The sequence below is a fragment of the Terrapene carolina genome, unplaced genomic scaffold (assembly GCF_002925995.2).
Source record: "Terrapene carolina triunguis isolate 2854851 unplaced genomic scaffold, T_m_triunguis-2.0 Scaffold132, whole genome shotgun sequence".
NCBI classification, from domain to species: Eukaryota; Metazoa; Chordata; order Testudines; family Emydidae; genus Terrapene; species Terrapene triunguis.
Window position 1 is genome coordinate 8,998,514 of NW_020664483.1, and position 15,872 is coordinate 9,014,385.

At 45.0% G+C, this 15,872-nt stretch overlaps 1 protein-coding gene across 1 annotated transcript in view; it reads left to right on the plus strand.

Annotated features, from left to right (window-relative positions):
* The window catches only part of SNAP25 (synaptosome associated protein 25), a 98,786-nt gene that overhangs the window by 79,651 nt on the left and 3,263 nt on the right, over positions 1-15,872 (plus strand). The window contains exons 5-7 of the mRNA XM_024218343.3: positions 4,772-4,889; positions 8,958-9,083; positions 11,627-11,771. Of these exons, the coding sequence (XP_024074111.1) occupies positions 4,772-4,889; positions 8,958-9,083; positions 11,627-11,771 (389 nt within the window). The remainder of the gene's footprint in view (positions 1-4,771; positions 4,890-8,957; positions 9,084-11,626; positions 11,772-15,872) is intronic.

Consider the following 15,872-nt stretch of genomic DNA (forward strand, 5'->3'; position numbering starts at 1 on the left):
CCAATAACCTGTGACATCTGCCACTGCCTTGGATACATCACAACTGGGCTTCAGACCCGGTCACAGTATGGAGACAGCCCTAGCAGCATTACTGGATGACCTCCACATGGCAATGGACAGAGATCATATTTCAGTGCTCCTACTACTTGCCCTCCTTGCAGCTTTTGACACAGCTGAGCAAAAGGAACTGCTGGCCGACTTTCAGGGTGGAGCTGGAGAAGGTGTTGACATAACTACCAAGGTTCCAATCAGTCCTCTCCAAGAGGACAGAACAGTGACAACTCCACCTGAGGCGTCCGACAGGGATCAATCTTGTCCCCATCCCCTTCAGTACCTACATGCGACTACTTGGAGTGGTAGTGAGATGCCAGAATTCTGCTGCCGACAGCACTCCAGTCACACCCAGCCGTAGCTCATTTTCCACAGATGGCGCCAACGCTGTCACAGAGACGTCAACAGTTGGAAGAACAACAACTGGCTCAAATTACCCCTTGGCACGACGCAATGATGCTGACCAGGACGGGGGAAGTGCTTTGAAGAACTAGCCATGACACTGGCTTCCCTCCCATCTGTACCACATTGGTCACTGTGGGGCAAAACTTCAAGGATCCTGTGGGTTCATCCATGACACTCACTGACCAGACAGTGCCAGTGTCGAGAGCTGCCTTCTCTGTCCACTTATTAGGAGACTGCACCCTTGTCTCTCTCAGATAAGGCTCTGGCCATGGTGATCTGTGTGGTCATCATCTCCAGACTGGATTCCTGGAATTCATATCATTTATAGCCATTTGAGATGGAGAGTCTGTTACACTAAATCGCTTGGGAGCAGACCCTTTGCTAGTACAAATTGTCATAGCCTCTGTCCCAGCTGATTTAGTACAATAGAGAGACTGGTAGATTAGGGGAAACCAGTAAAATATATATGACATTCACCTTTTGTATCAATTTAAAAAAAAAACAATCTGGGCCAGATTCTGATCTCTGTTATACCCACGTAACCCACAATAACCCCACTTCACTTTTATTCCACTGTAACGGTGATCTGGATCAAGAGTCTGTTTATCCGTCTTGCCTGGGGGCCCAGCCTCCAGCTTGTGTAAACTGGCATTGCTCCTTGGGAGTTAGGCTGATTTAATTCAGCTAAGAATCTGGCCTCTTGGGTTTAAATTAAACCAGCAGTTTTAGAAGGAGCAGCCAGACGTCTAGACTGCTGGGCTACTAGTGCAACACAGGCTTTTTGGACTGCTGAGGTTTCCCTTAATGGAAGCTAGATTGCCTGTGCGTCCCTTTGTTCCTCGGGAATAGCATAAGCTCTGATGAAGGCTGCCATCAAGTGAAATCACCAACAGCAGCACACTCACAAATACTGAAGTATGATAAATTAAAGCAGAGCTGAGGTGAGAAGTATCATTTAAAGATAAGTCCTTGAGCCATATAAAATACACCCTTCTGTTAAGCCTTGCCTAATCAGACATTATGGGGAATCTATTGGGAGTAAAAGTTCAAAGGCCCCATCCTACTCTTGACTTCAGAGGGTGTTTGCCTCCGTGAGGAATGCAGGATCATTCTCAAGGTTCATCATTCATATTTGATCTGTGATTGACTCTTGCTGCCTTACCCCAGTGCTTTCTACTGGTCAAATTATGTGAAGAACATATATGCAGTTATCCTCTGAAAAGTAACTGTACAAATGGCACCACAAGGTTCTGTATGGATTGCCTCTCTCAACGATTGCCATGTCAACATTTTCAAGTAAAAAGATGGTTCTTCTAACTGAGAGCCCCGTCTGGCATCAGCAAGTCCAGTTGTTTCATCATCACCAGTAATAAGTAACCCATAACTGGGACTTAGCTAGCAATTCTTGACATGATGCATGAGTCAGAATAGAATCCAGCTCACACTCCCATAGCTGCAAGGGCTGTTCAGAGCTAAAGAGCGTTAGCCAAACAGTCAGCAGCAGGTAGGACTTTGAATACCCAGGGAGCAGAGCAGGTGAGCAGAAATGCCATTTTTACATCACATGGTCACTTTTCCGACCAAAGTGCCACTTTAAGACAGAACTGATGATCAAGTAAGATAGTTACGTTCAGTATGTGAGGACTCTAATGATAATTGTCAGAGCAAAGCTTCTGTTAAGCCTCAACATCAATATTATATTGTTTCTCAAAGCAAAATACCATTTTATTTTTGGTTCTTCATTCAACAGTTTTATTTGACAAAGCGGGTGAAATACGTTGCTCAGGTTTTCATATCAATGTTTAATTCTTGAACCCTGTGAAGTGTATTCCTTCTAAAGAACACTGTCAGGTAATTTAGGCCCCAAAATGTAGGGTTTAATTTAGATTCAGACAGTTCCCCTCAGGGCCGGCTCCAGCTTTTTTGCCGCCCCAAGCGGCAAAGGAGAAAAAAACAAAAAAGTTAAAGCCGCAATTGGCAGCACTTTGGCAGCAGCTCTACCATGCCACTTCATTCTTCGGGGCCGGTCCTTCCCTCCGAGAGGGACCGAGGGACCCGCCGCCGAATTGCCGCCGGAGACCCAGACGTGCCGCCCCTTTCCATTGGCTGCCCCAAGCACCTGCTTCAAGCACTGGTGCCTGGAGCCGGCACTGGTTCCCCGCACTGCTGGGAACCCAAACACATAAACATCCTAATAGGGGATGAGACCAAGAAAAGTGAAACCAACATACAGCCTGTTGACACACCTACTTTCACTTTCAAATTGAAAAAATGTAAATAGTGTATATACTGAACGGTAAATTCAATGTTTAGAATTCTTTCATCTTAAATAATTGGGGCTGAGATTATGGGTAAAATGCCCAACTCCCATTAAAATTAATTAAAATACATTAAATTAATTGTAATGGGATATGGGCATCCAAATACCCTAGGACACTTTGAAAACCTTAATCTCAAAGTGTTATCAGAATCCCAAGGAAGAAATGAGGTCTGCTCCTCTTCCCACTGAAGCCAATAGAAGATTTCCACTGACTTCAGTGGAGGCATGACTGGGCTCTCGTTTCTAAAATATATTATTTTTATGTTGACATGGTCCATTTAAATTCAGGCATCACATCGCACTTCTATTGCACTTTTGTGTTCTGTAGTCCTTTTTTCCCCCTCAGATCTAACACTCGGAAATGTCTGGATGTATTTTCTCTATCCAATGCAGGAAATGTGAATTCAACCTTTTTAACCATTGTTAATCATTCCTTGTTTGTGTATAGCCAGGATTGCTTCAATTGACTAAAAGTTTTGATGGATTAAAAAAGCAATTTTTGTCCAACACATGATACTTCTTTCCCTTTAAAAGAAAACTAAAGCCCAGAACCTCAGCTGGTGCAAAATGGCATCACTCCGTTGAAGTCAAAGTTAAGATCCAGGATCTCAATGGAGTTATGACTATTTGCAGCACCTAAGGACCTGGGCCTAGGATTTTACATTACTGCATATTACCTGCTTTGGACTTTTTCTTTTCAGCTTTAGTTTCAGTAAAGAAATGACTATGTGAAATTATTCTCAGCCACAGAGTCACCTAGAAAAACGTGCAGCAAATTCAGCCCTAGTGTAGACAAGAACTCCATTGATGTCAGTGAAGCAGCACAGTGTCTGTATAAACCACGTTATTGGGCTGGATATTTCACTCACTAGTTCTAATGCAAATCTGGAGTAACTCCATTAAAATAAATGGAATTATAGTGGCATAACAAATTGTTGTGAACTTCATTGAGGGACCTAATACAAAGCCCATTGAAGTCAACTGGAATCTTTCCATTATCTTCAATGAGCATTGGTCCAGGTCTCTAGATTTGCATAACTCCCTTGACACCAGCAGCGTTATTACTGACTTACAACAGAATCCCAGAGAGGAGAATTTTCTGATTAGAGATGGACCAGAACCAAGTTTCTGGATCTCAACTCCCCCAGTCCTGCAAACATGTGTACCTGGACATAGGTCTGAACTTGACAGCTCATACCCAACCCTAACATCATTACTAACTGTTCCCTCACTTACTCACCCACAAATCAAACCAGTTACATTGTCAATCATCTAATTTAAAGGCATTTGTAAGTGTAAGTAATTAAGGTATTGTCCATTGAATGAGACTCTCTCTTTTATTAATGTGCATAAATGCAAGATGATAACCCTATCTCTTTCTTTTTCTTGGATGTCATTGGTGTCTTAGTAAGTGGATGTACTGTATTATGTTTCTGGACTTTCAGGATTATGATCGTGTTTTCTTTCTACATCATTACATCTTGTTTAATATATTTCAAACATCTCTCTCTTTTTTTTGCTTTGTTTTGCTTTACTCTACTTATGTTAGTAAAAGGCATCATACTTCAGCATCTAGCTTGGCATACATCCCAGCAGCAATGCATCAGCCCAGATTAATGCATTGTAATATTGCTATTAATTCAGTTTCCCATGGTCATTTCTCATGTTCTGTTGAAGACAAACAAACAAGCAACAAAAATACAATTCATTCCATGCTGTCATCCCTTTGTCCTGACCAGAACAACTCGATCGTGTTGAAGAAGGCATGAACCATATCAACCAAGACATGAAGGAGGCTGAGAAAAATTTAAAAGATTTAGGGAAATGCTGTGGCCTTTTCATATGTCCTTGTAACAAGTAGGTACTGGGTACCGGCTCTGCTATGTGGTGTCCAGTTTTTTGTCACAGTGAATGTCTGAAGTTTTTTGTCTTTTTTTTCTTTGTCCTTTTCCATCTGCTTCATTCTGTGGGGATAAAATACTTGTGTTTAATCAGAACAACTGGAACGCATCGAAGAGGGAATGGACCAAATCAATAAGGACATGAAAGAAGCAGAAAAGAATTTGACGGATCTAGGAAAATTCTGTGGTCTTTGTGTCTGTCCATGTAACAAGTAGGTGCTGCCTGCCTGCCTGAATCTTTTTGAGCACTCAAGGCCGATCTTGAAAGCCTTGTGACGCTCATCCTTGCTAGACACATGGACAGGATGAGCATGTGGCATGCAGATAGAACGATTCTGGTTCCAATGCATTCATCTCATAGTGTAGACAATTCAGTGGGAATTACTGTAGATGCATTAAAATCAGGCATACTGCAGTGAAAGCTTTACTGTAAACACCTTTTAATGATAAAAGTTTCAACATTTTACAGAAAGTGTACTCTGTGGGACTACTACCTACTTGACAAACATCAGGGCTGTTTTTTTTCTGGAGACCCTAAATTTTAAAACACATGTTGTCATGATCAAGCTTAATAAAGTTTTTAAGACTCATAGCTCAAACATGCAGAAGAGCTCATTTGGGACAAATATCTCTAACAATTATGGACGAGAAATCACTATCTTCTCATTGCTCAGCAGATATCTCCCTTGACATGATCTTGAAAGAGACATGTTGTTTTGCAATTTGATCCCAACCTACAGTATTTACTATCTTGTTGTAAAAAATCAAATTTTAGAACCACTGAACTGGTCATACAAAATTTCTCTCTGTTGGGTAGAGCGTACACTAAGCAGAAATGTTGAAATGTGTCTAGTTTGCTTGCATGCCATCACACTCAAATGAAACTCTTATCCGAGTACAACGAAGTTTGTTTCAAATGCAGCAGAAAAATGTGATCTGTGGTTGGGTGGGTAAGGAAGTGAGGAAATACATTGGAAAGACCAGATTTCTCGATGATAAAAGACCTAGCATGCAGTCAGGCAATTTGAAGGTTATTGAGAAGAGAGGGTTATGGAGAATACATTTATAATTAACCAACCCAAAGGTTTCACTGAGGGTGGGGTGATTATATCATGTGACAGTCTTCTGAGGGGCTTGATTTAGTTCACAACTGGGGTCTTATCATACTGCTGTTCTTACTCAGGCAAAACTGGTCAAAACTCCCCTAGAATTCCCTGGGAATTTTCCCTGCGTAAGAACAGCAGAATTGGCATTTTTCTCTTTTAAAGTTAATTTCTTGAGAGGAAATGTAATACTGGTATTTGTTTGAAAGAGGGGAACGGGACATAAATGCAGTGGTTGAGCTTAAAAAGTCAGTTTTCTTACTCTGATTTGCTGCACTAAGGTATAAATACCCGCTCCGGTATATATGTTGCCCCAGAGTATGTTTAACCCTGCCTGGGTGCACAAGGTGGTGTTGGGGAGAGAACTCAAGGAGACACTCATATGCCCTATGCAGGGGCTACCTGCCACCTGGACTCTAGCAGTGGTGTGGAGTCTCGGTTCTAGCCCTGCCTCTCCTCTGCACTGGGGTGTGGAGCTGCAGGGAAGGAGCACATGCTGTTTCCTTTCACAGGGTAGATCAGCAGCCACATTTTCCCAGCTCTCCTGGAGTCATTGTACCCGAGATAGGAACAATGCCTCTGGGAGTTCCTGTTGGGGAGGGAATCCGCTGCAAACCCTATGCCACAAGTTAGCCCTTTAAGTACAGAAAATCCCATGGGATATTGCAGTAAAGCTTGACTTTTTGACTGTACCATCTGTCAGGACAGCCATTAAAAACTCAGGGCCAGATCATCAGCTGGTGTGATTCAGCTTAGCTCCATTGGCACCCACACAGCTGTATCAGTTTACACTGCCTAAGAATTTGGCCCTCAAATATTTACCACTTCACGGTGATGGCAGTACCATGGACTCTCCTGAGTGCATACAGAAAGGATCCTGCAGGTTTTGGGGGTGGTACATATTAGTTTTTAAAGGTGTCACTGTACTATTAATTGAGATTACTTTTTCAAAGTAACACATGGAGCCAGACACAAGTGGCTCAATAAGCAAGTGATACGACCATTAAATGGGGGTACTCGCGTTTTAAGGCAGCAGAATTGGGCTCATATTGCTTTTAGCGGCAGTTCTCACAGACATCAAGCCGGGAATCAACTGCTTTAGAAAGGGCGACTGTTCTTAGAAGTGCCGTTTGGCAGGAAGAAAAATCCATAAGGGCCTAAATACCAACACCACTACATGTTCCCACAATTCCTTTTCCTGGGTAGCCATAAATGAGGAGACACTTTCACATATAATAATTCCCTGCTACATGTAAATAATGTTCAATGAACCATGTGTTCTAATTTAGGGCCCATTCCTACATTCCTTTAGCAGCCAAAATTCTCATTGGGTGAAATCTTGGCCCCATTGAAGTCAATGGTAAAACTTCCATTGGCCGCAATGGGGCCAGGATTCACCCATCGATTTTGGATGGGAGGTTGGCATGCACAAAAAGCGTGGGAGGAGGCTCTGGGTGGGATCTAAGAACTCACTGGAGATATCTTACTCTCTGCATGTGGCAAAGGTCTAAAAGAAAATGCATAGCAATAACTCTTATGTGCAGCATTTGGGGTGATAATCACTAGACCTGTTTGGAGACATTTCCCTAATTCATTTCCAGAAATGATGGTGTATCATACATTTCACCTAGCAAAAAACCCTCCATTTCTTTTGTCTTACTAAATTCTAAGAGGTAAAAACAGCAGAATTGATGACTCTCCGGAAAATCCCCTTCAATGGTGTTTTATCGATACCCTTTTGGTATGTAACAGCTTTGCACAAAACAAATTCCTGGCAGCTCCAGGGAGTGTGGAATTACATGATGGGAGTATCTAAAGCTTAGTTCAGTAACCTCCCCAATTCATCTTAAAGTTTGTTCACTCCCTCCACAAAAGCGCCAGGTGCAGGGCTGTTTCTCACGCACAGTCATAGGCGTGTGCAGAACAGGGGAAATTGGAATTGGTCATTCCCAAGAGCTTGGCTGAAAACAGGCTCAATTTCTGGAACAAAATGAAGTTCTTTGGTTACAGACCCAAAAAGCTCACGATTTCCACTATGTAAGGCCTCTGATCACTTTCGTGTCAGAACAACCCAAAGTATGCTGCACATCTTAATATCTGCTACTGCCGGTATGCCTGGATTTTAATTTTTCTCATGTGGCGGCTCAGTCAAAAATGGCTCTTGGAAAGTTTGCATAAGCTAAAGAAATGACCTGTCGGAAGGCAATTTTTTTAAGTCCTGAGGTTTCAGGTTCCTGAAGAAGGCCAAGATCTATTTTTGCCTGGGCGTTGCTCATTGTGAAGGCTGTTACTGCTGGTGCATTAAGAGTATGATGAACCACTGGGGCAGTTGTGCTTAATGAGAATGCTTCACTTCTTATTCATGCCTGTAGCTGGTGCATGAAGAAAGTGTAGAGGAATTTCCCTTTCTGATGCTAGTTTGCTTGTATTTCTTTTCTCCTGCACTCATCCCACTTCTGCCTATTTTACTTTTTGTCTCTGTGGACAAAGGTTTGTACATCAACTGTCGATGTATGGTTACTATTTTCAAGTACCGATATATTATTTAGAAATCTAATGAAATTACACTCACTGACTCAAACGCTAAAACCAAGTCCCTCCTCCCACAACGCTATATACTTTAAAAAACATTGGAAAGGTTAGGGCCTGAGATGCCCACTATGCCACAGATATTTTTTTTAAAAGGACTCTTTTGCATGAGAATGTGTTAAAATCTAGCCTAATCTATTTTTCTCTAAGCCAGTGTGTTGCTGTGATGTGATGTACACACTATATTTGGCAGTTTTGTTTTTATGTCTGTCTGCCAGTGTGTCCTCTGTGTTTTATGTCGAAGTACACAAGTGTTGCTGTAATACAATTGAATGTTCTCCCCGTTATCGTTATTTTTATTCTTTTTTGTTTTGTTTTGGTTTTTTGTTCCAAAACCCAGTGTGCAATGTTGCAGACTCGACAATTGCAATTCGCTCTATTGGAAACGAAATCTCGGAGCACTCTAGTTGTTGTGGCAGTGAAAAAAAAAAAAGTTTTGTTGAGGTTTATGATATATCGGTATACGATAAATGCCCCTCTATCTTAAAACTCATTTGCTTGATGTAGCTCTTAGCTTGGAGACGTAAAGATTTTTGCACTTGTCTCTTTCTACTTGGTGCTTTGTTGCTCACCCTCTTTTTTGCATAGGCTTAAATCAAGTGATGCTTACAAAAAAGCCTGGGGCAATAATCAAGATGGGGTTGTAGCCAGCCAGCCTGCACGTGTTGTGGATGAGCGGGAGCAGATGGCCATCAGCGGTGGCTTTATCCGCAGGTGAGCCTTGTTATCCAGTTTTCTTTCTATTTTCCCTGGTGCTGATATATTTAGATTTCTTCCATATGGTCCAAAATCCTGTATTCTTCATTAATTCACTCTGTGGCACTGGGGAAGTTACTTAGGCCAACATTTTCTACTGATTAGTTGGCGCTCTGTGATTTTCAGAGGTGCTGAATACCAGCCATTCCCGTTGACTTCAGTTGGACTTGTGGGTGCTGGGCTGATCTGAAAATCAGGCCCTATGTACCCACACTGAGTGGCCATTAATCTCTCTCCTTCAGTTTCCCCAGCTGTCAAATGGGACTCATGATAATAATTACTTGACCAAGGAGTTGCTACTACTCAGGCACTGAACCTGCAAAGTGTAGCACATGGGTGGACTTCTGTGCCCACATGGTCCCCATTGACTTTAACGGGCTTCTGCATGGGCACAACACTATGCAAAAAAAAAGGGAGGGGGGTCTAAGTAATTAATGATTGCAAAGTACTTTGAAGATGAAAAGTGTCCTATAAATGCCAATTTATTATTACTGTTCCAAGCTGCCTAGTGGTTATCATTGAGCATCAGCACTGGAGTGCACCACCACATTTAAAACCCCTTATTTTCTATCTAAGGGTACGTCTACACCCAACCTCCCAGCCTGGGTGGACAGGCTTGGGCTAGCAGAGCTCACACTAGGTCTGCAAGAATGGCTGTGTAGACAGCACTGTGAAGTGGTGGCTTGGACTAGAGGCTGGAGCACAGGCTCTGATGTTCACACCACTCCCTAGGCTCCAGAGCCCATGGTGCAACACCTGCACAGCGACCTTTAGGATGGGACCATGAGCCCCACCAGCCCCAGTCTGTCAGCCTGGGGTGGAAGGCTCACGTTGCATGCTATGGAGATGTTCCCTAAATGAATAGCGGTGCAGACTCCCACTCAACAAGGCCCTCAAGTGAGTGCATAACTTAAAGCACATGAGTGGTGCTGTTGTCTTCAGTGGAACTACCCAAAGCTTAGAGTTATGTACAGTCTGATGCCCCTTGCTGAACTGGGGCCAAAGGGCAGTATCTGGGATGCTGTGGTGCACTAACTGCAGGTTAATGTTGCCATGTAATGGCCACCTCTGGGTATGTGGTGCTGAAATGAAATCCACTGGTAACAGAAAAACGTGCTGAGTTGGCTTCCCACCGGCTAACCTTCTCTTTTAGCTAAGGAGACGGTGGTAAGTAAATATTGACTACAGTGTCTATAAAACAGATATGTAGGTGGCAATGCTATCAGTTAAGTTCATAATGACAGCGGCTCCACAGAAAGGCCTACCAGTATGCAAAGCTTTGCTCTATGAAGACTGAGGTAACTAGATTAATAGGTAAATATTCTTCTACTAACCACTCGCTTTTTGGATACTGGGATGAAGGGAGATGTGTGTACTGTGATGGGACTGGTGGAATCTCCATCCTTAGAGGTTTTAAGGACCCGGCTTGACAAAGCCCTGGCTGGGATGATTTAGTTGGTGTTGGTCCTGCTTTGAGCAGGGGGTTGGACTAGATGACCTCCTGAGGTCTCTTCCAACCGTAATCTTCTAGGATGTTGACCACAATGGGACCCAGCTGCCATTTAAGTACACTGAGACTGCCATTTACCTTTTCACCCCTAGAGGGCATCCCCTCCAAGTCAGGTATGTGGCACAGTGGTGGAATATCACAGGGGAAGCTTACCCTGCTGTTGCCTGGGCCGTATTTATTCTGTGGATAAACGGAAGACATCTGCCTTCAGGGTTATCCATCTGCCACCTTTTGTGATCCATTAAGAAACACAGGAGATGGTGAAAAGCAGTCACTTTCCAAGCGGGCCAAGCTTTTTCCAGTGTTTGAATCACCGACCAGTAACTCCCTGCATAACTGGCCAACTATTAGAGCTGATGCATAATTCAAGACTTAGTGGCTGAGTTCTTTTGCAAGGTCTGCTCACCACCAGTTAGAATTTTCTCATTAAGCTGCAAAGATCAGATGGGATTAATGGGGGAAATTTATACTGACGCTGATGAATCCAAGAGAAATTTGATGCACTTGTTTATTTTTTTAATTACTTAAAAATTCATCATTTAAGCCAAAGGCTCCTCCGTGGTGCTTTGATTAGTCTCAAATCTGCCAGATCAGCACTGTCATCATGAGTTAGGCATAGGTAACAGGTGGATGGGCTCTCTTTGTTCAGCACCCCACGGGTAGCTCCCAAATATTCTGTCCACTCATAGGCAAAACCTCAAGTCCAAGAGTAGCAATGCTCAGAAGAACCATCACTAAAGGCAACACAGCTGGTAGTGACAGCCCAGATTTAATCTGTCAGCACTGCGAGCAGTACTTCTGGCAGTGGCGGGATTAGAGTGCTTGATGGTGAATGGCCCAGAGGAAGGTTGAACAGCTCCAAAGCGAAGGGAGATGTAGGGATGGGTAGTAGCTGGCAGGGCTGAATGGACGAGGGCCGCTGGATAGCTGCATAAGTACCCAGACTGGTTGAGTCCATCTCCACTCAAAAGAATTGTGTATTCCCTCACAGGGTAACAAATGATGACCGAGAAGGCGAAATGGACGAAAACCTTGAGCAGGTCAGCGGCATCATTGGAAATCTCCGTCACATGGCCCTGGATATGGGCAACGAGATTGACACACAGAACCGCCAAATTGACAGGATCATGGAGAAGGTGAGGGCTCATGTGCCTCTTGGACTAACAACTTTTCCATACTAATCCTAACAAGTCACATTGCCCAGCAGGCAGTGCCAGACAGAATGCCCCGCCCCACACACTCCTCTCTGCAAGCCTTCACCTGAAGCACCCTGCCAATTCCCCACCTCCAACCTCACAGAGACCCTTCAGCAATTACTCTGCAGAGACCCATTTTTTTTGGCTTTGGGAAGAGGGAGCTGGGCCCAGGAGCTGGCAGATCTCTGCCAGATTCTCCCCCCCACCACCCAAAAAAAACCAATCCTTAGGACAAAGCAGTGCATGCTGCTAAAGCAGGGGTGGCCAACCTGAGCCTGAGAAGGAGCCAGAATTTACCAATGTACATTGCCAAAGAGCCACAGTCATACGTCAGCAGCCCCCCATCACCTTCCCCCCCCATGCCTCCCGCCCACCAGCAGCTCCACCGATCAGCACCTCCCCGTCCCTCCCCGCACCTCCCGATCAGCTGTTTTGTGGCATGCAGGAGGCTCTGGGGGTGAGGGGAAGGAGCGAGGGCACAGCAGGCTCAGGGGAGGGGGTAAGAAGGGGTGGAGTGGGGGCAGGGCCTGTGGCAGAGCCAGGGGTTGAGCAGTGAGCCCCCGCCCAGCACATTGGCAAGTTGGCGCCTGTAGCTCCAGCCCCGGAGTCGGTGCCTAGACAAGGAGCTGCATATTGAGTTCTGAAGAGCCGCATGTGGCTCCGGAGCCACAGGTTGGCCACCCCTGTGCTGACGAGTCTCCAGTAACTTGTGCCGCTGGCCCTTCTGCGCTGTGGGCCGCAGCAGTTGGGGGACAGCATAGCTCCGTATGGCTCCTGCAGGAGCTTGGGGATTGGGGAAGGAGGGTGCATTGCAATGTAGAAGTCCTCAGACATCTACAGATTTGGCGCTGGGGTGAAGGCTGAACCCTCTGGCACTTCCAGGGTAGGGGAGGTTAAATTCCCCCCCCCTTTCCAATGGAAGAATTCAAAGGAAACTCCATGAAAGACCTATAATTCCCATCCTCCTTCATGGGAATAACTCCCATAGAGGAGAATGGGGCCTCATCTTAGCATGGTGATGGCACACATACCTCTCATCCGAACCTGAGATTGTTAGTTCTTTGAGGCAGGAACTGTCTTTTCATTGGGTATGTAAACAGTGCCTGGCACATAAGGGCCCTGCTCCCTGACTGGGGCTTCTGGGTGCTACTACATCAATATTACATTTGAAATCACTATTAAAACCATGCCTGCTAAATGTCAGGGCCACCATTCCAACACCAGACCCATACTGCAGAGCTTTGGAGTTTGGGTCTCTTTTTCCATTCAAAGAGCTGACAGCAACTTCCATGCTTAACTAAGACTCCATTAGCAGCCTCACATCCGAAGATCCACATAGTTCCTGCCTTTGTATTGGCAGATCTCCCGAAAGGAACTGAAAGGAAAATAAGGGGGCAGAACCTCAGTGGTGTAAATCACTGTGGCTGTATTGACTTCAATGGAGATTTACACTAGCTGAGGATCTGGCCCAAGGAGTTAATGCTGACCTAAGCCAGAATAACTTGCACTACTGAGCCTCCGCATTTGGGGGGCCAATAGGGAGTGAAGTGGCTACACGTGCTTTTCCATTGACTAAATCAGAGAGCCAAGTGCAAGACATAATCGCACTCAGGCATAAGTGCTGGAACCAGGGGGGCTGCTGCACCCCCTGGCTTGAAGTGGTTTCCATTAAATACAGGGTTGACAGTTTGGTTCAATGGCTCTCACCTGTTCAATGGCTCTCAAACTGTTCCTGCACCCGGACACTCTGGGACATGTAGCACTTTGTGACGTTCCTTGTCAGATTGCAAGCCCATGAAGCAATGAATGAAGGGCCTCATGATTTGATGACAGTGACTGCACCTGTGACAGACATCAGGGTGGGTCAGGTTATGTAAAGGACACATTTACTTCAGACCAGCAATCTAAACCTTATAAAGAAAAGGAGCTGGGATACACTGACAAACGCCCGACCGTTTTCACGGCACCACTTGTAAAACTTCACACTTCTGGAGTGAGGAAAACTGACACGGGGCGTTATGTGATTGCAAATATTCAGCTCAATGTTGAATGAAAATTGCCTATCTGTGATAGGAGAAGGGATCACAGTATTGCACGGCCTGTGTCATATCTGTCTTGGAAATGGGAGGCATAGTACACACGTGGTTTTTTAGATGAAGTGCAGGAGCGCATGCGATGCCATGCTAGCAGCCAACAGTAGCATGACACTCACACAATCTTACCAGTAGATGATTTAACACAGATGAAATTTTGGTGTGTGGCATTTGTGCCTACGGGACGTAACGATGCACTGAATACTAGCTAGGAATATCCCGTTGCTGGGCTGGATCCAGTTCTTGCTTAGAAAACATCCTGACTGATATTGAAAACATAGGCTAGGCACTTTGTATAGGCAAAGCCTGTAGGTGAGATGGATGTAGTTCAGGCGTTATTTCACCTACACTGATTTATACCAGCTGGGGATCTGGCCCTCTATGCAAACCTCTTACACAGCTAGGTACACAACACTGTACAAAGGCTACGACATGGCTTCTTAAACTAACACAGATGTGCCGGAGGTACAGCACTGACTTGGCAGGATTCTTGGCTTCTCAGCTTTTGGCTGAGAACGCTGACCCATGTGCGTCTGGATAGTGGATCTGCACACCACGCTCACAGAGCAAGCTTTGTATTTTTGAAAAGGTAAAATGAGGCAGTGTTTGCTGTGCGCCAAGCTCTGCGTGAATTCCCAACATCATTCCTTAAAGTTTATTGTCACTAGAGACCATTTCCCATCCATAGCATGTTCCTTCATTCTAACCAAACACCTGCAATACAGACCAACACTGCAAAATAGGCTACCACCCAGCTCACCAGGGTAAGTGCAGCACACAAATATATCATGGTAACCCCCTACTCTGGATCAAGAGAAAATAATGGATCCTTAAATTGACCAAGTCCTTGGCTCAAGGAACAGTACCAATACCATTCCCTCTAACCCTACTGACATTACTTCAAGCTATGAGATTTAAGGCCAGCAAAGCTGGATCAGGTCAACTTTGAGGGAAAACCCAGGTGCTCCTGGAAGTGGTGATTGTAATTCAGTAGGGAGGACTCTTCCCCACGAGTCAGGGTACGTCTATACTTACCTCCGGGTCCGGCGGTAAGCAATAGATCTTCTGGGATCGATTTATCGTGTCTTGTCTAGACGCGATAAATCGATCCCGGATCGATCCCGGAAGTGCTCGCTGTCGACGCCGGTACTCCTGCTCTGCGAGAGGAGTACGCGGAGTCGACGGGGGAGCCTGCCTGCCGCGTCTGGACCCGCGGTAAGTTCGAACTAAGGTACTTCGACTTCAGCTACGTTATTCACGTAGCTGAAGTTGCGTATCTTAGTTCGAAGTGGGGGGTTAGTGTGGACCAGGCCTCAGTAATGGACTAATTGTCTGTCCTCGTGGTATGGGGCACTGTGCTGCTGAAGGGGCTGTCACTCAGAGGAGATGGGAAACTGCAGCCTTGATCACTAGGAGTCATTAAAAATCCCCCCGCTGCCACTCTCTGTAAAAGCAGAGGTTCACAGCAATGCCAGCTCTGGGTGCTTATACGGCACTGGACTTAAGCTGGATCTGGGAGCAACCTGAAGCTACCTCAGAAGACTGAGCTCTTGACTGACCTATCCAACTACGGAGAGTGGTAAATAAAAGCCTTTGCTCTTTCCCTCTCTTAAGTCAGAGATCCAGGTATAAAAACTCAGGAACGTCCTGGAGATTTGACACATTCTCCAGAGGACTTTGGGTTACAATGAGCCATAAATATGGGGTGGGGTTTTCAAAAGAGCTCTGCTTCGGCCTACCTCTGCTCTCATTGAGGTCAATTGTAAGACTCCCACTGAGTTCAATGGCTACCTTTACCATTTTCAAGTAGACTGTCATGCCTTCGTCTTTGACGAAATATAACCTTGCCCCAGCATTGTTCCTGTTACTTCCTGGAAAACTGTTCACGGTCTTCCAGCATTCTAACATTTCAAAAGAAGCACCATTTGCCATGAACAAACGCAGATAT